Source organism: Gracilinanus agilis, chromosome 2 (genome assembly GCF_016433145.1).
Source record: "Gracilinanus agilis isolate LMUSP501 chromosome 2, AgileGrace, whole genome shotgun sequence".
Lineage (NCBI taxonomy): Eukaryota > Metazoa > Chordata > Mammalia > Didelphimorphia > Didelphidae > Gracilinanus > Gracilinanus agilis.
This window is the reverse complement of record NC_058131.1, coordinates 43,599,787-43,622,996: the sequence shown is the minus strand read 5'-3', so window position 1 is coordinate 43,622,996 and position 23,210 is coordinate 43,599,787. Positions and strand designations below refer to the sequence as shown.

Sequence of the window (23,210 nt, the reverse complement as noted above, 5' to 3'; positions counted from 1 at the left end):
CCTCAGCTCTCTCAGGTGATGGGAGGGGCCTCACAACTTGAATTTGCCCTCTGGGCACTCCAACTGGAAACCCTCATCCATGCTGGTCTATGGTAATCCTGCAAATTGGGAGGAAGCTAGATAAATAGATGGAGAAATTTCCTTAGAATGAGCAACTATTAACTTTTTGGTTTGTTTTTCATTATAATGACATTTCTTTAAAATAAATGTTGTTACTGCTTCAACACATGGGCTGATGGGGATATTATTGGGGATGTAGACACTAAACGATAACTCTAGTCCAATTATGGAATTAGGGCTTAATCAATGATACATGTAAAACCCAGTAGAATTGTGCATCAACTAAGGGTGGGGGGCTTAAGGGGCTTTGGGGGAGAGGGAAAGAACATGAAACATGTAACTATGGGAAAATATTCAAAATAAAAATTTTTTAAATAAAATAAAATAAATGTTAGAAATCATTTTCCTTGCCTATAGGACTTAAAAAGAAACAGATCAGACTTAATAAAATAAAAAGATTTACTCTTGTCAAGTAAGGAATACTACCACCATTTTCTTAATTCCTTTATTTTTTAATTTTAAGAAATAAATAAAAATATTGATTTTTAATAATTTAAAGAATTATTTCTTAATTCCTAAGACCTTTTAAGAGTACTGTGTTGTTTCTGTTTGTTTGGTGGTTTGGGAATTTATATTTGTTTTATTTTGATGGTTGGGATTCTTAAGGATGGCTAAAGAAAGCCAAACAGAACATTTCGTACACTGTCAGACTCTTTAAGTTCTTTGTTAAAAGCAATCATCCAATAGGCAGAGTGGAAGAGGAAAGAATGTTCTTGAAAATCAATGTGATATAACTACAAAAAAACGATCAAAAATTAAAGAAAAAAAGATCTTTGGTGACTTTGGAGAGAGCAATTCAGTCATGTGGTGGGAATAGAAGCCAGATTGTAAGAAGTAGAGAAGTGAGTAGGAGGTGGGAAAGTGGGGCAACAAGCATAGCATTTTTCTTTTCTTTTCTTTTTCAATTTATTATTTATTTTACCATTAATTTAAAAAAATTTTTTTTAGTTCCAAATTCTTTCCCTCTAGCCCCACTTGCCCCCTGAGAAGGCAAGCAGTATATCAGTGATACATATGAAATCATGTAAAATTTCCATATTAGGCAATGCTGCAAAAAATCAAGCAAGAAGAATAAAGTTAAGAAATTATACTTAAGATTGCAGTCAGAGTTCATCAGTTCTTTCTCTAAAGATGGATAGCATTTTTCTTCATGAGTCTTTTCGATGTTTATATTGGATCATTGTATTAATCAAAGTGTTGTTTAGTCATTCAGTTATGTCCAACTCTGTATAAGCCCCCATTGACCAGAGCACACCAGGCCCTTCTATTAAAGTTTGTCCAAGTTCATGTTTTTTGTTTCCATGACACCCTCCATCCATCTCATCCTCTGCTGTCTCATGCCTTCAGTCTTTTACAACATCAGGATCTTTTCCAATGAGTCTTGCCTTCTCATCAAGTGGCCAAAGTGTTTAAGTGTCAACTTCAGCATTTGTCCTTCCAGTGAATAGTCTGATTCAGATTCTTTGCATATTGACTGATTTGATCTCCTTGCTGTCCAAGGCACTTCCAGAAATTTTCTCCAGCACCACAATTCAAATTTCATCAATTCTGCAGTGCTCAGCTTTCCTTATAGTCCAACTCTCACAGCCATACATGGTTACTGGAAAAACCAAAGCCTTGACTATACAAACGTTTGTCAGCATGGTAATATCCCTTCTTCTTAGCATGCTGCTCAGATTTGCCCTAACTTTCCTTCCATGGAGCAAGCATTTTTAATTTCGTTGTCTGCAGACACCAACTGCAGTGATCCAGGAATATAAAATCTGACATTGCTTCCATTTCTTCTCCCTCTATTTACTAGGAAGTGACAGTTACCAACATCTTAGGGTTGTAGTAGCTAAGTCTTTCACAGTTGCATTGTTAACAATATTGCTTAGATGACTTTTTCTAGTAGTTTCACTTTGAAAAAAGGGAAAATATAGTATAATAACCTGAAGAGATAGAAGGGTCAAGTAAATTTTTTAAGGATAAAGGACATCTGGGCATGTTTTCTGGAATCAGGGGAGGTCAGTGGATAAGAAGAGTTTGAAATATAATGACTAAGAAAGGCTGTTGAAGGGACAGCCAAACTGCTAGAAAAGACAGAAGGGGATTAAGTTCTAGAGCACAAGTGGAGAAGTTGACCTAAGCAGGGAGAAAAGCCAAAGGAGTAGAGGAGAGGATGTGGAGATCATTCCAAGTGTACATTTGGGGAGAAGCTCTCAATGAATAGAATCAATTTTGTCCAAGGCATTAACTGAGTAAAAGTTATCAGTCTTGTTGGTATAATGCCTTGGTTCTACTCTGGTTCTTAGTAAAAGAGACTATCCTCCAAGAGTCCAAGATCGCTCATTCCTTGCTCAGTTTACATATACTATACACAACTACCATTAATTTCTCCTAATAACAAATGGCATTGGAAGCAGAGAGTTTGGCATCTATGTGAAACATTAATGATTTATTCCTTTCCATTCATTTATAATTTTTGAATAAATGAGATCCAAGTGATGCTTTCTTTAGGTGGGTACCTCAGAGTAGTATACTTTAAGGGGGAAATATATGTAGTGGGAAGTATGCTTAAAAGCCATCTTTTAAATTAACTTTTGCAGTTATGATAGAGCACATAGATGTCTGACTCTACCCCAATCATCCTTTTACAAGACTAAAGCAGCCAGAACTTTAACACGTGTAAAAACTGATTCTGCATCCCCCTAAAAACATAAGATGGAAAGTTATGTTAGTGGGAGCTAGGAATCATATACCTGGAACCAACCAACTGTAGCTAGTCTTTAAGGGAGGGGAGGAAGAATCTGAGTGCCTAAAAACCAAGGGACAAGTGTACCATGTTCTAAGAGAAAGCTGCTGACCTCTGTCACAATGAAACATTCATGTTGTAAGTCTCCCAGATGCTCCTATAAACATGTCATCTTCCTTGATTTAGCTTCAAATAAATGGCAGGTTATTTTTCTTTAGAGACCTGCCAATTAAGGAAGCATAAACCATGTTAAGGGCCAAGTGAAAGCAGATCTGGAAGCTTTCCCAAAAAGCAGTCACACAGGTGAAGTTTGTATAGTAAAGAAGATTATTTTACCCTCTTTCTTGGGATCCTTCTCTCTGCTCTGTTGCAAAAGTATTTTTTCTTGGGTTTTCTAAAGTAATTTGTTTGTAGCTTCCCTAGCAAGGGCAATAGTATAAAGATTTTGGAGGAACTAGAGACTATGTGTGAATGGGACTGAGTAGGGTGGCCATGCCAAAATCTGAATAAATTGGCAGACCTTTCAGGATAGGGGGAGTTTGCAGAAAGGGTAACAATGTGGTTCCCCATCTCCTGTAGACTAAAATATAATGTCCTGCACTTGACATTTAAAACTCTTCACAAAGGGGCAGCCAGGTGGTTCAATGGATACAGAGCTAGGTCTGGAGATGGGAGGTCCTGTGTTCAAATCTTGTCTCAGACACTTCCTAGCTGTGTGACCCTGGGCAGGTCATTTAACTCCAATTGCCTGGCCCTTACCTCTTTTCTGTCTTAGAATCGGTGCTTGGTTTTGATTCTAAGGCAAGTGAGGGTTTAAAAAACAAACAAACAAACTTCACCACCTAGCCCCTTTCTGTCTTTCCATCTTTTATACTTTACTCCATCATGTACCTTACAGGCCATACAAACAGCCCTGTCCTCTCTCTCTCTCTAACACATAGCCCTCTGTCCTTCCTGTTTCCATGACTTTGCACTGACCATGCTCTATGCCTGGGATGCACTTCCTCCTGATTTCCACCTTGTAGAATCCTTTGAGACTTTTTCCACTGCTCTCCTCCCTGCCCCTACTCCCACTATAGCTGCCTCCCTTTCTCACTGCTTCCTTATTTATTTTATATACATTTACACAGGTACACTCCCCAGAAGAATATAAACTTCTTGAAAGCAAGCATCTTTCCATTTTTTTTGTATTTGGATCCCTAACCTTTAGCACGATGTGGTAGGGTTGGTCTTCCTGTGAAGCACTTTCATGGAACTTTTGCCTTTCTGTTATTCTTGAATTCTGGGTATATGTCATTTTTGGCTTATGCAGTAGAAAAATAATTTACATGCTGAAATTGCAAAGCCCAGTACCTTACAAATTTTCTCTCATTTTTACCATCTAATTGTGTTTTAGGTTTTTTTCCCTCTTTGCTTCAGATGTACTTGACTAGAAAACATCTTGCCTGCCAATATTCAAAAATTAAAGCATTTGGTGACTCTCCTACAGCAAATAATAGCATCTTTAGCACATAGAACATAAGCTGAGCATTCACTGCTTTCAGAATTAGGAATATCTCTCACCTGAAGGAAAAAAAAACCCTCAGGGCTCTGACTTCACCAAAAATCAAGAAGAAAATTATTTCAGGGTCCTTTTTAAAATAATTGTGAATATTTTTTAATGTTTAATATATCTGGCATTGTTTGTATATAAAAGTATCTCCTGCACCCTTATTCCTCATTTATAGCTACCACTCTGATGAAAGTTCCAGCCTGATGCTACAAAGAGCCATTTAAAGCACATCAGTTTTAAGAAAAATGTGATTTCCTTTCTCCATCTTGTAGATAGTCTCAGTGGTAAAAAAGAAAATCTCATTGGAACTCTAGATTGCTTTTAGTCCCTTTTATCTTAGGAGGAAATCTACCCAACAATATGTAATTCTTTGTCCATGAAATAAAATATTAATACAAGTGTTTGAGTTAAGTTGATGAGGAAACTCCAATTTCTTCACTGTATCCTTCTTTGTATTTATGCTTTCTTTAGCCTGAAAAGACCAAGTGGCATGAGCAGCCTTTTGGGAAAAATTGGAGCCAAGAAACAGAAATTGAGTACCCTAGAGAAATCTAAACTGGATTGGGAAAGCTTCAAGGAGGAAGAAGGCATTGGTGAAGAACTGGCTATCCATAATCGAGGAAAAGAAGGGTAAGGTTTGCAATGTGTTGGATCCCTTTCATTCTTCTGAGAAACTGTCAGACTTGGCTCAGAGAGTGATGAGAAAAATCAGTGATTGTTTTTTGTTTCTCACTGAAAACTTAGGCCAGATTCTATTGGGAGAATAAGCTTACCCTGGATGTTTTAAAAGGTTGCCTAGGTGGGATGGAAGTGGGAAGAGACACACAAACTCTCTCAAGGTAATAGAGTTCCATTCATCTTGCTTAAGCTATAATTTTAGACCCTGTAAAATAAGTAGCATCTCCTAAAAAGCATAATTAATAAATAATAAGAATTAAGAGCAGACACTGGAAGTAGAGAAAAAAAATTGCTTTAGTTTTATTGAATTCTTTTGTCCCTCTCATAGAGATTCTAGCTACACAAGTTCATGCTTCAATATCAGAACAGATAACTTAGGCAGGATTTACCACATGATCACAACCTTTCATCTGTGCTATAGCTGTTGTCCCAGGTTGGCTACAACTGGACCCTCTTGGACACACTCTTAAAACCCTTTGGTTTCTGGGGGGTGGGGGGGAGGTCAGGGGGTGAAGGGGAAAGTAACAGCATGAATCATGTAACCATGTTAACTTTTCTAAAAAATAAATATTATTAAATATTAAAAGAAAAAAAACCCTTTGGTTTCGATAGGTTCTGAACATTGACACATGTAAAACCCAGTGGAATTGCTCATCAACTCCAGGCAGGGGAAAGGAGAAGGGGAGGGAAAGAACATGAATCATGTAATCCTGGGAAAATATTTTAAATTAATTAAATAAAACATTTGAAAAAAACACACAACCTTTTGGTTTCAGATTGATGGGATACCACCTAGCAGGGTAATATATAACATTCCTGTACCATTATCTGAGTGCTTTCCTTTGTTTCTGGGTATAAACTTTCCATAGTATGAATGCCCTATTAATCAGAGGGAGACATGGGTCACTTCTCTTCTATATTCCTTTTCCTGTGTTTGAAAGTAGATAAAGAAATAAAGTCTGATGAATCTTTAAATGATACCTCTGTGAAAGAGAGGGAAGGGAGGAGAGTATATTTGTAGTATTTCTTCCCCATTTTCAAATATGCAGATAAAATTTTCCATTTTTGCTAGGAGAGGATCCATTCCAGATAATGTGTATAGTTTAGGAGTGCTTAGCAGTCAACCTAGATGGTAAGTTTAATTCCAGAAGCAGTAGCTCTAGGTAATCCATAGGACTATCATGACAGAGCAGTTTTAGTTTTGTGATGAGGTTGGAAGCCAGATGATAGAGTTTAGAAGACAGTGAGAGGAGAGGAGAGGAAAGGGAAGAGAAGCAGTGAGTAGAGACAGCTTTTCCAAGAAGTTTGACTCAGAAAGAGCAGAGGGACAGAAGATGATAATTAGTAGAAATGGCAAATTCTAGGAGAGTTTGTTTTTAAGGGCAGGGAGAACCTAGATGTGTTTGATGAGGTGAAACGTACTTATGGAAGGGTGGGTACAAAGAGCCACCTCTTCCTTAGAGCCCAGAATAAAGGAGGAAATGATGGAGCATGCTGCCACAGGGCTGTGAGATGTGCAGAAGAAAGATCTCACAAAGGATGACCTTAACCATCTGCTGTATGGTTGGTACATACCAGGCCAAGTGGTAGAAATAGAGGGAAAAACCATAGAATCCCTGCCTTCAGGGAGCTCACATTTTTCTGGAAGAAAAAGCCACATACGCATATCATTAAATCCAAAATTAAAGAGTCATTTGGTAGAGGAAGAGGTGGGAATCAGGAGAGGGTTAATAATTAAGGGTGCCAGGAAAGCCCTCATGTAGGATATGGGGCTTGAGCTGAGACTTGAAGGAAGCTAGGAATTAAAGTATTCCAGGCATAAGGGACAACCTTTGTGAAGGCATGGAGGGGCAAGAGGTCTGTCCCAGCAGCAAGGATTACAAGCCTATGCCTGCGCTGATTGTTTAACATTTATCTCATGGCAATAGGCTGCTTTTCCAGAAGTGTGATGTGATACAGACGGGGGAAGGGCTCTCAGAGTGCCCTGTGCTGGTCTCTAAGTCATCAGACATTCACAGAAAGGAGCACCACACACAGATAGATCTCTTGGGAAAAAAAGGGAGCAGATGCCCAGCACCCAGGGAACAGCCAAAGAAGCATGGTGCCTGCATGTAAAGGGATCTTCCTCTGCTGTTAGAAATGATGACCAGGAAAAATACATAGAAGTGTGGGAGTACCGACACAGCGATACAGAGGGAAGCTGACAGAGCCAGAAAACAGTGCACACCAAGCCTATAACAGCCTCAATGGCCTCAATGGGAAGAACCACATGAACACACATGGCCCCCAGCCAGAGGGCAGAGAAGACTCCTTCGCCACCAAGGAGGATAGAGTGGGCATGCAACATTGTACAACACAGCTGGCTTTTTTTCCTTGGCAGACTGATTGATTTTAATGAATTGTGTTCCTTTTTCTCCTTTTCTTTTAATAAATTATTTTTAATAGGAGATGGCTCTCTAGGAGAGATAGTAGTTAGGGAATATTGAGGAAGATTTAAACAATGTGAAGACAAAGGGTATGGATACAAATCTTTTTTTTTTTTTTTTTAAGTAAGATGTCTACTAGATAGCCACAGAATGGGGGTGTGTTTTGGGTCCTCTTAACCTCATTTCCTAAACCCACCCTACTGCTTCATTGAGCCTCAGGCACTTCCTCCTTTTTCCTGGTCTCTCTGAAGTGATCTTAGATATAGAGGAGCTCTCAGCCAGGGCTCTACTTCTTAGTATTGAGGCTGTCCAATGAACTTGCTCAAGATGCCAGCATTAATAAAAGTCTCATAAAAGTAAGGAGCAAAGCTATGAGCAAAGGATAATTAGTTAAATGGTTAAATGTAGACCAGAAAGAGAAAATGAGATTAGAAGGAACATGTGTACCATGGAGAGTTCTTAAAGCATTGGAAAATAATATAACTCAGTTAGTGAATAACTAATAGAATAGAACTTTGATGCTCTGCTATTCCTCCTTCTTAGGCTGAAGGACCTACCATGAGAAGATCCCATAGATCTGATTGTGTGTTTCAAATACAGATTTGAAGACCTCTGTGTTACTGTTCTACAGCCTTCACTTGCTTTCCATTCCCATTTCCCATAGAGCTTTAGAGTTTTTCTCCAACGTTAGCTTGCCTCTACAGACATTTTAAGAGCTGCACCTAGAAAAGATTAAAAGAAATCCTCCCGTAGATGGGGAGAAGACTACTAGTAGGGTCAAACCATTAAGTAAGCAAATAATAATCATGGCAGAAGAGGGAAAGAAGAGATCTATATGAAATTCTAAGTTTGACATATCAGCATTGAAAGCCTCTTAATTACAATGAGAATAATAATAGTAGCAGCTTTGGACTTTTCTTGTACAGAGTCCTTTACAGTAAATATTCTCACTTGATCTCCATAAGAACATTATGAGGCTGGGAAGACCAACTAAGATGGTGGAGTAAGAAGAAGCAAAATAGCTTAGCTCTCCCAATAATTATTCCAATGACAATCTAAAGAAGAATGCTGGATGTAGTAGTGTTCAGGAAATTGAAGAAGAAACTACAGTGGGTCGTCTTTCTATCCTGAGATCAAACATTCTACCTAAAGGGAAGTGACCAGGATCACAGACTTAGAATCCAGAGCCCCAAAATGGGCCAGCAGCTCAGAGCTCCCCAGAGAAGATTTTGGACTCAGCCAAAGGCCTGAATGAGCTGGTTGGAGTCTGGGGTCTGACTCAATGCCTAGAATCCCCAGCATAGAGCTTTCTTCAACTCAGCCCCATGCTGGGAAATCAATGCAGGGGAATTTCCTAAAGGGGCCAGGATCTCAGACTCAGTTCCCTGAGCTCCAAAGAGAGGTTACCAAAAACAGTTTGTTTAGAGCAGATTGTTGAGAAAGTAACTAAACAAAAAAAAAAAAAAGATAAAAACCTATCAGGAGTACAGAAGTACAAGACACAGACCTAGGAGAGTAACTCCAAAATGCCTGTAAGCAAAACCTCAAAAAAAAAAAAACAAAAAAAAAAACACACAGCTTGGGGACAGTATCAGTGTCCAAGGCAGTGGAGAGGTCAGGAAGGAGGAAGATCTAGAAAAGGCTATGGTACTGGGCAGCTGCAAGAGTAGTAGTCACTTTGGAGAGGACAGTTTGAGTGGAACAGTAAGATTGGAAGACAGCTCAAGCATCTATTGTAGACATCCTTCTCAAAAAGCCTGAGGACTGATCATTTAGAATGCTTCCTCTCCCTCCTGACAGAGAGATGATAGGCTAGATATGTACAACAAGACATACATTTTTTTGACATGCCTAATGTTAGAATGTGGTTTTTATGCCCATGCCTAACTGTTGCAGGTTTGTTGTTGTTTTCCTTTGGGGAATGAGAAGACCAATGCTTATTCATTGAAAAAAAATGTAATTAAACAAATTATGGGGGAGGTAGGTGGTATAGTAGATAGACTGCCAGGCCTGAAATTGGGAGGACCTGGGTTCAAATAATTTATTTTTTCAGTTACATGTAGAAACAACTTTTTACAATTGTTTTCTGACCATTTTAGGAATCAGATTTTTCCCTCCCTCTCCCAGGCAGTGTATATAGTTTATATATATGATGATATAGGTTATATCAGTACTTTCATGTAGTACTTATCTCCATATTGCTTGTGTTTTGAAAGAAGATACTTATCACACAAAAAAAATAGAAATCTCATGAAGGAAATACAGTAGAAGACGGCAGGCTTTTGACTCCAACAATTCCTTCTTTGACTGTAGATGGCATTTTCATCATGAGTCCCTTGTGGATATCTTAGAAATGTGCTTTGCTAAGAATGGTGTAATCCTTCACAGTTGATCATCATATAATATTTCTATTACTGTATACATTGTTCTCCTGGTTCTGCTCACTTCACTTTGCATCAGTTCATATAAGGCTTTCCCAGTTTTTCTGAACTCATCCTGTTTGTCATATGGCACAAAAGTATTCTAACACAACCATATACCACACCTTGTTCAGCTATTCCCCAAGTGATGGACAACTCCTCAGTTTCCAGTTCTTTGCTACTACAAAAAGAACTGCTAAAAATATTTTGGTACAGGTATATCCTCATCTTGATCTTTTTGGATTATAGACCCAGTATTGGTATTGTTGGGTCAAAGGATATGCATCGTTTTATGGGCCTTTGAGCCTACTTCCATATTGCTCTCCAGAATTGTTGCATCAGTTCACTATTCCATCCACGGTATATTAGTGTCTCAGTTTTCCCACATCCCTTCCAACATTTATCATTTCCCTTTTTAATCACATTAGCCAATTTAATAGGTGTGGGATGGTAGCTCAGAGTTATTTTAATTTGTATTTCTCTAATCAATAGTGATTTAAATTTTTTTTATATTACTGGATAGTTTAAATTTCTCCTTCTGAGAATTTCCTATTCATATTCTTTGACCATTTTTCAATTGGGGAATGCTTTGTATTCTTAGAAATTTTACTCAGTTCCCTATATATTTGAGAAATGAGGCTTTTGTCAGAGACATTTGCTATAAATTTTTTTCCAAATTTGTTGTTTCCCTTCTAATCTTAGTTGCATTGGTTTTGTTCATATAAAACCTTTTTAATTTAATGTAATCAAAATTATCTATTTCATTTTTTGTAACATTCTCTATATTGTTTGGTCATAAATTCTTCCCTTATCCATAAGTGTGACAGATAAATTTTTCCATGTTCCCCTGATTTGTTTATGGTGTCCCCCTTTTTTTTCTAGATTAAGTATTCATTTTGACTTTATCCTGGTATATGATGTGAGATAGTGATCTCTACCTAGTTTTTTGCCAAACTTTTCCAGTTTTCCCAGTAGTTTTTATCAAATAGTGAGTTCTTTCCCCAAAAGCTTGCATTTTTCTATTTTATTAAACACTAAATTGCTATGAACATTAACTGCCATGTGTTGATTACCTAATCTCTTCAATTGGAGATCAGGGATTCTTAACCTTTTTTTATGAAATGGACCCCTTGGGTAGTCTGATGAAGCCTATGGACCTCTTCTTAAAATAATGTTTTAAAATACATAGGATTTCAAAAGAAACACAAATTAAATTATCAAAAAAAAATTTTTATAATTTCACTGACCTCAGTGAAATTATAAATAGTTTTCTTAGATTAGAAGCAAAGCATTTAATGAGTATTTCATACTGTTTTTTGTAGGCAGAACACTGATGTGGCCTAGGAATGATTCAGAACTGTTTGAATGACTGGAACCTAGTCAGGGTCACTGTTTATTTCCCCCAAACAGTCTCTATCAAAAAGTGACATTTTTCCTTCATGTTTGTTCTTACTCACTTCCTACTGCCAACTGTCTTATACACTAAGTTGAAGAGATTCTCAAAAAGGCTTAAAAGCTAATGGTTTACTTGGCCCTTGGGAACCCACCAATCAAATATCCTTGTGTGACATTTACTATAATGGTGGCAATCGGTCACAACATGCGACCTTCTTGTCACTAGACTGACATTGCTAAATTTTTATCATGCTGACAGCTGGAAGTTTGGTTTTCTCTAGATCTGTGAGAGGGTTTAGAATTGGCAATTTGGAGATGAAGGATGTAATGCCAGGGAACCATCATCCTCATCTGAAAATCAAATACCAGTCAGCAGAGTTGGTACTAACACCTGGGATAAGTAAAGTATCCTTTCGGACACAGTCTGTCTGTGCCACAGAACCTTTAGTTGCTCAGCTTCCTTATTGAAAGGTCAGTATAAGGAGACTGTGCTCTTAGACACTTTGTCTAGTCCTCTAAGTTAAAGTGAATTTCCCAGAGGTTTTAATCATCAAAGGCAAGTCTTTCCAGCAATACTCATGTAGAATGCAGTGAGGTTAGAGGAATGAATTATTACACTGAAAAGATTAAAAACAGACTGGCATGTAAAGGCCCTCTACAAGCTTCATTAGGTTTGGCTGCTGCAGTGCAATCAAATTGAAGGTTTATGGAGGTCAGTGACTAACAAGCAGCTATTTCCTATTTCCTTTAGTTCAGAGGGAGGGAATACACAAGAGCTAAAGAAAAAATTCTCACTTTGAAATTTCTACCTACACAACCCAAGACACACTACAAACTCAGGGAAGATGTGGGAGGGAGAGCAAATAAAACTTAAAATTCCATTCACTCAATTTTACATTCAGTGAATGGCATTGTCAATGGAAGAGACTTGGTTTGACCCTCTATCAGGAAGGTCATACTACTCAGAAAGGAAATGGCATGAGTTCTGAAAGAGATGAAGAAGTTTTTTTTTGTCAGCCCATTCTCAAAGCAGCACCTTTCCTTCTCTAAATCCCCAACCCCAACCATCATTTGCCATATCACATTCATTTAAAATTCATTATATGATAATATGGAACTAGGTCTTGATCAATGACATATGTAAAAAAAAACAAAACAGTGGAATTACTCGTTGGCTACGGGTGTGGGGGGGATGGACACATGAATTATGTAACCATGGAAAAATATTCTAAATCAATTAATTAAGTATAATTTTTCAGCTATAAAATAAAATTCATTATGTGAAAATTTATAATAATAATAATTAGAATTTACCTAGCCCTTTAGAGTTTGCAGAATCGTTATATGTTGTCATGTTTGGTCACATTTTAATTAACATGAAGGGAGTTGTTATAGAATCTTTCCTCTGGGTTTAGAATGTTGCTATGAACTGCAATCTCTCTTACAGATACCATTTTATTGCTTGTTTTAGTGTCATTGAAACCTGTCAGTGCTTGGAATGAGACACTAAAAATTTAGTGTGTGTATGTCTTAGTTCACATTTTCAGCATTCTTCCTTTTGTCTTTTCTCAACCAACCCACAGAATTCTACTATAATTTAGCGATACTAGAAATCCTGCCTTATGATTGCAATATGACCTTTGCAGGCTAGGAAACCTGATTAGCCCTCTATCTGCAAGACTTTTAGAGAAGAGAGGAAAGTGGGTTTGTTTTGTTTTTTTTTTTTCCTTTGGCATCCCTGTTGGTTCTGCCCTGTGCAACATGGGGGCCTGGAGAATGGATATTGAAGAATTCTCTTTTTGCAATTTCTGTCCTCTTATTATTTAACGTCCATAACTTTCTTTTAGCCTGGATCTCAAAAAGCAGGCTTTTTTATTCTCTTCAAGATTGTTATTTGGGTTTAGAATTCAGAATGATGTCAAATCCTACTGGCTCTGCCCCAATTCTCAGTGCAGATGATGCTAAATAAATCATTTGAGTTCTTGATGCATGCTTAGTTCTAGTTGGCATACTTTATCAAGTTTAGTCTAGGTGAGTAGCCATCTTTTAACTGGGATCCATTTTATAAGTATCAGTGTAAAAGGAATAGGTACTCTTGGAGATCTAGTATTAAGAATCCTTTAGCATTCAAAGTCTAGAACTGTCTTGCCAAGTCATTGCAAGTAACTGAAAGTATGTGAAATCGTTAACAGAAAACGATGTAAAATCAACTTCCTCAGTGCACTTGTCAATGGCAAACTACCTTATAGGATACCCACTTGTTCCTTTGAAAACTCTCAAGGGCTGTTTTACATAGCCAGGAGGGCCAAGCACATGTGTGAAGTTCCCTTCCAAAATGCTATCTGCACATTAAGCTCCATCCCATTTGGCTTTCTCCTCATCAGTCACATTTTCTATAGGTCCCCAAGTACATTCTACTTGAAGGTCTTGCACCAAATTGTGAGACTGTGTGTGTGTAGTAATGCAGCTGATGGAGGAACCCATAAGCCAGTAATAGAGTCTCTTATGTTAGGCCAGTCAGTGCTGTCTGCAGTCTCTGTGTCTGGGACCTCCTTACTCAATAGTGGTTTTGTTTATGGTTGACTCTTGGCACCAAACTGGAGCTATCACAAAGATCCCATTAACTGCAGCATTTGTTTCCAGATAAGTGTCAGGGAGATAAATGAACTCTTCAGGGAGTGGGCACCTCACCCCTGCCTCACTATTTATCCTGATTGCCCTTTGAAATATCACTCCATTCAAGGTGTTCCTTTAAAGCCTCTTGAGCTAGTTGATGAGACTGGCTTTTCTCTCTTCTTGCTGCCTTAATGCCCCTAGGACATATGCTTTGCCCTTAATATTCCCAAGGTCAGCTTGTTTTAGCATTACATCTCAAACCTGCAGCAACATTATTCATGCCTAATGGAGCATCTTAATTCAAGCACCACTTCTTTTTCTTTAAATGAGATACAAGAATTCAAACCACAGAGCACTCAAGACCACTTAACCCTATACATTCCCTACCACCAGAAGGGTGGCAGGGAAGTGGCATGTTGCTCAAAGCATTCTTTTGGAACACACCACTGAATCTCTTTTAGGTTCTCTAATCCTTGCTATTTTATCTATGGGAGAATGCAGGAGAAGCAATACTGTCCAGTGTGCAGAGCAGTGGACTGACAATTAGGTCATCCAGGTTCTTACACTGCTGTATAATCTTAGAGAAGATCATTTCCCTTTCTGTGGCATAATTTCTCCATTTATTAAAAAAAGAGCCCTTAAAGGGCCATCTCGTCTTCAGAGACTGAAGTAAATGAAGGATTCACTAAAAGGAGAATGAACTTTCAATGACTAAAAATCCAGATATCAAATAATATCTCCCAAGGAGGGCAGAGTCAAGAGAGTGGAAGGGTAGCAAGCAGCATGGCAAGCTTGATCCACAAACTCTGGACAGATCTAGAAAATGCACCAGACCAAATCCTGATAGGAAAGTCAGAAAAGTCACAGTGAGTCATTTGTCCAGCCCATTTTGAAGTAGAGTCAGAGAAGACCGTGTATATTGGGGATAGGGTCAAGTGAGGAGTACCTGGGTGAGAGGCTGTGCACCAGATTTCAGGCCCATACTAGAGTTAGGCCTATATGGGGCACTGCAATGGGACAGGTGCAGGTGGGCACTAAATGGCTCACTCTCCAGTTCTGGGTCATCAGTCCAGGGTACCCTATACATGAGGGGTTGCATTCCCAGGGACAGTCATAGGAAAGAATAAAGTTCAGAAATAAACAACAACAGTTTGATACAGACCCCAGACTCAGGGCAGGGTCTCATTTCTAGCATCCAGCCTAGTCTGCAAAGGAAATAACCAAGGCAGGAATCCCTGACTAAAGGGAAGTCTACAATTCTGCCACTTTGAACCAATAGCATTCGAGCTGGCTGATAAGAGCTGAGATGAGCAGCAAGCTACTCTTGCTCAAATTGAAAAACAGCTCAGAAACTTAGAGAATTCAGACCAGTAGGGCAACAGATTTTGTCCTGGATCACATCACTCTAAGAACACTGAAAAGTTGTCCCTGAGATCTTGGTATACCAGACCTTCCTTGCAGAAGTGTGGCAGAGGCTAGCTCCAACATGAGTCTAAAATCAGGAAGTACCTGGAAGAATGGGCAGTCAACAAAAGAACCCCACCATAAGGAAGTCCTTGTGGAGGAAAGGATGCTTAAAACACAATGCAAAAGAAGAGAATTACTTCAGAACATTTTTAGGTAATGCTTCAGAGAAAAACACAGCCTGGACACAACCCCCCCTCAAATTCTTGGAAGAGAAGAAAGAGATGTTTTGTGTTGTTTTTCTTTTTTTTTTTTTTTTTTAAGTTTAAAAATGTTTTGGGTTTTTTTTGTTTTTTGTTTTTTTGTTTTTTATAAATAGAATGAGAGCACTTGAGGAAAAAACTGGAAATGTGATATATGGAAGAGACAATTGAAAAGTAGATTAGTAGCTTGCTATAAGAGGTATAGAACCTTACCTAAGCAATAAACTCTCTAAAAGTTAGAATGGGCCAAATAGAAGTCAGTGGTTCCATGATGCCACAAGAAATATATTTTTTAATATCTTGTTTTTTCCAATTACATGTAAAGCAATTTTTAACATTAATTTTTTAAAATTTTGAGTTCCTGAAGGATTTCTACATGAACTGGAAGAACTGATACAGAGTGAAATGAACAGAACCAGGAGAAAACCAGTACATAGAAAGTGAAATATTGTGGAACAATCCGATGTAATGGACTTTACTACTAGTAACAATGCAATCCAGGACAATTCCGAGGGATTTATGGGAAAGAATGCTATCCACATCAAGAGAAAGAACTATGGGAGTAGAAATGCAGAAGAAAAGCATATGACTTATCACTTGTTTATATGGGTATATGATTTGGGGTTTTGGCTTTAAAAGATTGCACTATTGCAAAAATGAATAATATGGAAATGGGCTTTGAGTGATAACATTTATATAAACCAGTGGAATTGCTTGTTGGCTCTGAGAGGGAGAAAAAAGAGGAGAGGAAAAGAAAATGAATCATGTAAACATGGAAAAATATTTTTTAAATAAATTTTTTTTTAATTTTGAATTCTACTGGAGATTGGATGATAGCTTCAAAGATAGTAAGGAGAGCAGGCTCCCTAGGATAGGTAGGATTTATTTTGTTTCATTTTAGTTTAACAAGTCTGTCAGAGAAACAAATGTTAGGGATTAGATTTAAAAAAAACAAAAACCCTACCTTCAAGTCTTAGAATCAATACTAAGAGTCATTTCCAGGGCAGAAGAGTGGTAAGAACTAAGCAACAGGGGTTAAGTGACTTGCCCAGGGTCACACAGCTAGCAAGTATCTGAGGCCTGATGTGAACCCAGGATCTCCTGTCTCTAGGCCTGATACTCTATCTACTGGGTCACCTAACTGTCCCTTAGGGATTGGATTTTATAAGGTATTGATATAGAAGGAACCCAAGGCTCTGAATTCAGCAAAAGAACCTATGTTACTGAGCGCAGTAAAACATTCTCAATATAAATGTAATGACCTTGTAATGAAAGATGCACATTTTCTTCAGTGGAACCAAGGAAAAATTAGTGAAATGATTCAATTACATCTTCTTTTTTCAATAGCAATTTTACTTTCCCAGTAGGTTAATTAGTAGCATAGCTCTTCCCCTCCCCCTGCATCCCTGGGCAAGCTCTGGTACACTTTGCAACAAGGAGATACATTATAATACAGCTGTATCTCATTAAGCAGCTAGCCTGGCATTATGCATGCCCACACGCCTACTTCTTCACTGTGCCAGCTGGGATACCAGGGCTCCCTTGCCCTCTTGGCTAGAATGATGAAAAACACTATAAGAACTGCCCCTACTTTGAGAAATCAAAGTATTTTACTTTTTAAGTGAACCCATGTTTCAGCTGGGGGGGCCATTTCTCTGAAAGGCCAACCAGCCCTTCCAGGAACTTATTCCCAAATGTAAGGGAATTTTTGTTGGAAAAGGTAAGGAAAGGAAGAGTTGTACCTTTCCTTAATGTCTAATTAGGAGGCAGTGAGGTTTATCAGTGGATTGAGAGCCAGGCTTGGAGTCAGGAGGACCTTTCAGATTAGGCCTCAGATACTTTCTAACTGTGTAACCCTGGGCAAGTCACTTAAGCCCCACTGCTTAGCTCTTACCACTCTTTTGCCTTGGAACAGTATCAGTTCTAAGATGAAAGGTAAGAGTTATGGTTTTTTTTTTAAGTCTAATTATACAATTATATTTTTCCCATTTTCAAATATACAGTGATCTCTTTATATAAGAAAAGCAATAACTACTCCATCTCATTTTGCCTTATTCACTTGGCAAAAAAAACCCTTTTCCACTGGCCCAGATGTGAGTAGGTATGGACCATTCCTCCAAGGTTTTGCCCTATAGGTGGTGATGCTTGAGAGGCAGCAGAGCTTAGTAAGAAGGTCCCCAGCCTGAGAGTCTGTTCAAATGGAGTTTCAGATTCTTTATTAACTGTGGGACCATGAATGTCATTTTTCTGAGCCTCGTCTTCTTCTCTGTAAAAATGGGGATTCTAGTAACACTTCCTGTGGTAATTATAAAGTGCCTTGCCAACCCTAAAGTGTCTAGAAATGTCAACTGTTATTCTACCTGGTTATCCTGTAGGCATCTTAGAGTCAACATATCCAAACAGAAATGTACCCCCAAATCCATTCTTCTTCCTAATGTCTCAGTTTCTGTAAAGAGCACCAGCCTTCCATTTATCCAGGTTTACAACACTGGAGTCATCCTTGACCCTTTTTTAAAATCCTAATTTTCTGTCTTAGAACTGATGCTAAGTACTGGTTCTAAGGTAGAAGATTGGTAAGGGCTAGCCCCCTGATGGCAAACCTATGACACGTGTGTCAGCATTGACACACGTAGCCATTTTCAATGACATGGGGCTACATGCCAAGGATGAAACATTTGCTGTAGTGTAGACACTCTGTGCCAAATGTCTATAGGCCAAAACAACTGTCACTAAGCAGGTAAGTTAAGTAATTAGTTTTTGGTTTATTAAATACAGTTATATATTACAATTATACATTTTTATTATGGTTTTTTTCTTGAAGTGACACACCACCCAAGTTATGCTCAGTTTTTTGACGAATTTTGACACACCAAGCTCAAAAGGTTGCCCATCACTGGGCTAGACAGTTGGTTAACACCAGGGTCACACAGCTAGGAAGTGTCTGAGACCACTTTTGAATCCAGGTCCTCCCTCTAGGCCTGGCTCTCTTTATCTACTGGGCTTCCTGGCTGCATCTACCTTTTACTTTTAATGCTCCCACAGCCTGAACTTCATCTGATAAAGCACCACGTGGGTCAGTTCTACCCCCAGAACACCTCTCATATCCTTCCCCTTCTCTTCATTCAGACAACCATCCCCTGGTCCAGGTCCTTATCCCTCAACCCATATTAACCTATTTCAATAGCCTCCTAAGATCTCCCTGCCTTCAGCATCTCCAATCCATTGTCCACATGGTTACCAGATTAATATTCCCAAATAAGAGGTCTGACCACACTGCTTTCATCCTTACTTTTCCCTCTAGAATCAGACTTCTGTCTTTAAGACCCTGGGCTTGGATTAATGAGCTTTCTCCATATCTAGTCTAGTCCTGGGTCCACTATGACCCTCTGACCATTCCTCCTTTTTGATTATATATAACTTTTAGCACAAAGCCAGGCACATAGTAAGCACTTATTCATTCATTCATTTCCATGATCAGGAAGCTTCAGTTATCTCCAGGGTAAAATATAGGCTCTTAAATCAGTAAAACTCTTTATGGTCTGACTCCACCTGATTTTGAGTCTGATCTCACCTCATGAACTCTAGTTCCAGACAAACTGGCCTCCTTGTTCTTCCTTGTATAGGGAATTTTTTCCTAAATGTCTGTCTACTCAGTGGTACAGTCCCTCCTCTTGGAATCCCCCTAGTCCCCTCTAAGATTTAGCATAAATGCCACCTCTTACACAAGGGTCTTTCCTGATCCTCCCTGCCCCACCACCACCAGATCTTTGACCCCTGAAATTACTTTGTATATTTTTCTGAATTTATTGCCTACCTCCCCATCTCCCCCAGTAGAACATAAGCTTTAGGAGTTGAGACTTTCATTTTTGTCAGTATCCTCAGAGCTCAGGACTACTAGATGCCTAAGAAATGTTCATTTAGGGGCATCTAGGTGGCTCAATGGATTTAGAAGACCTATAGATGGGAGGTCCTGGGTTCAATCTGGCATAAGACACTTCCCTTGAGCAAGTCACTTAACCCCCATTGCCTAGTCCTTACCACTCTCTGCCTTGGAACTGATACATAATATTGATTCCAAGACAGAAGGTAAGGTTTTGTTTTGCTTTTTTAAAGGAAGAAAAAAAAGAAATGCTCATTTAGTATTGAATTCCAAATTACTTCTCTTGTCCAGGTATATAAGGCTCCTTGATTCTGTTTGACACAGCTCTTTCTTGTCCCCTTCCAGGTACATTGAAAGGAAAGCTTTCCTGGAGCGAGTGGATCACAGACAGTTTGAAATTGAACGGGATCTCAGGCTGAGCAAAATGAAGCCTTGATAGCATTGGAGAGATGCTCTGGCAGCTCGTCCTTGCTTACAGTATGTCTGAGAAGCCTCTCCTGTCCTGCATACCGGCTGGTTCATGGAAAGAAAGGAGTCCAGTGTTCTGTTTTCCGTGTTGAAGCTCACTCTGTATATCTTGATTTCACCTGGTGTCATTTATTTTCTTTTTAGAAGTTATTACTGTGGGAAACCCTTCTGGGACTGATGAAGAGGACAATCCCCTTTGTTGTTTCCTTCCCTTCTGTACAGCAGAGAGTGTGGTCTTATCTAGTCCACCTCTAACAGATTGAACAGCTGGCAGTAATTTTTCCCAGCTCTATTCTGCCTGTGGTGGAGAGAGGACCTCAGCCTAGCTACGGACAGTTAGCCCAGGTTTGCTGAAATCATTGGGACTCTTATTAGAGCTCATCTTTTGCCTCAGTACCAAGGATGCTGAGAAGATAGGATGCAGGCACACTTCTTCTGGTCAAAGGCCAGTTCACTGGACAGTTTTGTATTCAGCTCTCCTGTGTCTTGTCTCTCACTCTCTCTTCCCCCAACCCTTTCCCACCCTTTCCTCCCTCCTTCTTTCCCTTCCTCTTTCTCTCCCCTCCCCTTCCTAGGGTGGGACTCCTGTTAGCATAATGTGAAACTGAAATTATGGACATGTTGTTGCTCAATTGAAATTTGTTTTTCCTTTAGCATTTTCTTCTTTCCAAATTAAAAGCCAGTTTTTCTAGACTCAATCCTTCTACCAAACCTCTTGCCCCATTGTTTGCCAGAGAACATTCTCAGACTTTCTTCCCCATCTCTCATGAGAAAATTAAGACACCCAAACCTCAAGTTGGCTTCAGGATTTCTCTTGGGAGCAGCCAGGAGGAACAGTGATAGGTTTATGTTGGGATAGGAACAGGGAGCTTGGACCAAACCATTCACAAAAATAAAAGCATTAAAGCTTAGACCTCCCATGCGTCCTTGTTTTCATATGGAACAAGCCTGGCAAAGCTCCAGAGAGCTCTACATTAATCAGATGGCCAGTCTGCCTACAGAACTCTTGTGGCCAGGAGCAACCACGGTCTGTGTTTCTCCTCTTATTATTTACCATAAAACTGTATTTGGTAGGAATTGTCCTTTTTAGTGCCCATCTGAGCTTTGAGGTCCTATTTATTATCACCTTTTAATATAGGCTTGTCTGTTCTCCTTTGTTTTTTGATAAAGGGGGACAAGCCTTTTTAAGAGACCTTGCAACAATACTGTTATTTGAACTGTTGTTAAAATCCAATTGAAAATTTCTTTAAAATTCTGTGACTTCTAGAGCAGCTGGGTGACTCGGTGACTAGAGAGCCAGGCCTGGAGGTGGGAGGTCCTAGGTTTAAATATGGCCTCAGATACTTCCTGACTGTGAGACCCTGGGCAAGTCACTTAACCCCAGTTGCCCAGCCCTTGTCAGCTCTTTTGCCTTGGAACTGATACTTAGCATGGATTCTAAGCAAACGGTAAGGGGTTAAAAAAATATGTTGATGTTTTTTATTTTTACATCCTAGTCACTTTTAAAGATCATCTTCTTCCCTTTCTTCCCCAACCCCACCCTTCCCTTCCTAATCCTGGAATTGACCCTTTCCTGACAAAAAGGAAAAGTCAGACAAGAGCCCAAGCTTTGTCTGACAGGGTCATCGGTGCTCTTTCCCGTGTCCCTTCCTTCTGCTGAAAGGGGGAGGTAAAGTTCCTCCTCTGGTCCGCACTGACCGTTCCTTTTCAGACAAAGGTGCACATTTCTCTCTCATTACCTTATAAATAAAAAATGACTAAATCGGAAATTATACCATTTGAAGCAAGATGCCCTCTAACCTCCTTATATCATGGCCTGGTCCTAAGGGCAACAGATGAGCAGTAAGAGCTTGTGGTCCTGCAGGAACTGAAATAAGGCCCCAAGAGGGCCTGCTGTTCAGTTGCTAAGACTGAGCCAAAAAAGACGTGTCTGAGGCCGGGACCATGCACAGAGTAGGACTGCCTTTGGATCATTTCATCGTCCCTCCTGCCGGATAACATCTCATAACTGCCATTTTTCAGGAATGTATTAATTGGCCTTTCCCCATTTGTGATGTGACTTGGAATTCTTCAGAATGGAAGGTATTGAGCTTGCTTTAAGTTGTAGATTTGTCTTTTTCAGCATATTTCCATCCCCTGTTCACAGGCAACCTTAACTCCTAGAGGACTGTAGTTCCAAGAGATCTCTTGGATTTTTGCTCAGTAGGGCATATTTTCTCCATTTACTTCAAGGGAAGGAGAAGGAACTAAGAAACGTAATGAGTATCCCATATGTTTACTGTGCAGGTGAAAGCTCTGTTGGGCTTTTTTGACTTTCAGAATTGGAACAGCCTTCCCTGGTGCACTCTGTTTGCAAAAGATTAATGTTGCAACTCAACCCGGAGTTCTGTTCTTTCATCTGGCTCTTCCTTCAGTAAGCCTGTCTCCTGGCAGGTTTGCCACCCCCTTCTTATAACCCATTCATTGCCTCCATCACATTCATCAAGTTTTTTTTAAAACTCCTGGTGTTGCTGATCTTCCTAGCAACTTGTCAGGAAGTGTGTGGTGATTTGCATCTTGTCTGTCACAGATGCTCTCCACTCCAACATCTCAGACCTCAGTTTTGGTGTTCTCTAGACTTTGAATTTTGATTCACCATCCACCTAGTCTTTCATCAGCTTAATCCATCTGTTACCACTTTCAAGACCACCCCTAGACCAGATTAAGCTTTTCATTTTTATTCACTAGGGTAATGATTGATTTCCTCTGGCTACACAATATGTAGATGGCCCAACAATTATCCTAGGAGACTTTCAAACAGCAGGATAGCACTCAGCGGCCCAAGTAGTTCAAGGGACTTCTAGAATTGAGTTGAAATGATTAATTGTAGCCTCTTCTTACTTTAGGGACCCACAATAATTGACAGTGTTTGGAAAAAGTCAAAGAAAGTTGACTTATCCACTCTGGAGCTGGCAGTCACCGTAAAAAGACTGAAATCATAGGCAAAAGGAAGAAGGCCAGATCCTATGTGATAAGGAAAAACTTCCCTTACCCAAGATAGAGAGAAGCAAAGATTTTGTCCTTCTGATCTTTTTAGGATATAGTTCATTATTAATGTTTGATTAGTTCATTATTATTATTAGTTGTTAGTTCATTATTAGTTATCATTAGTTCATCATATATTAATTCATTATTAATGTTTTAAATCACTTGTCTAATTATATCCCCATCTTGGAGTAGCTTCAGCTTCAGCGTATGGCCCTTCCCAGACTGCT

General features: G+C 39.2%; 1 protein-coding gene across 1 annotated transcript in view; it reads left to right on the top strand.

Moving 5' to 3' along the window:
* Positions 1 to 20,867, top strand: part of CFDP1 (craniofacial development protein 1) — a 140,924-nt gene extending 120,057 nt beyond the window's left edge. Inside the window, exons 6-7 of the mRNA XM_044663121.1 lie at positions 4,878 to 5,036; positions 19,834 to 20,867. Of these exons, the coding sequence (XP_044519056.1) occupies positions 4,878 to 5,036; positions 19,834 to 19,924 (250 nt within the window). The 3' untranslated portion in view covers positions 19,925 to 20,867. The remainder of the gene's footprint in view (positions 1 to 4,877; positions 5,037 to 19,833) is intronic.
* Positions 20,868 to 23,210: the final 2,343 nt, after the last annotated feature.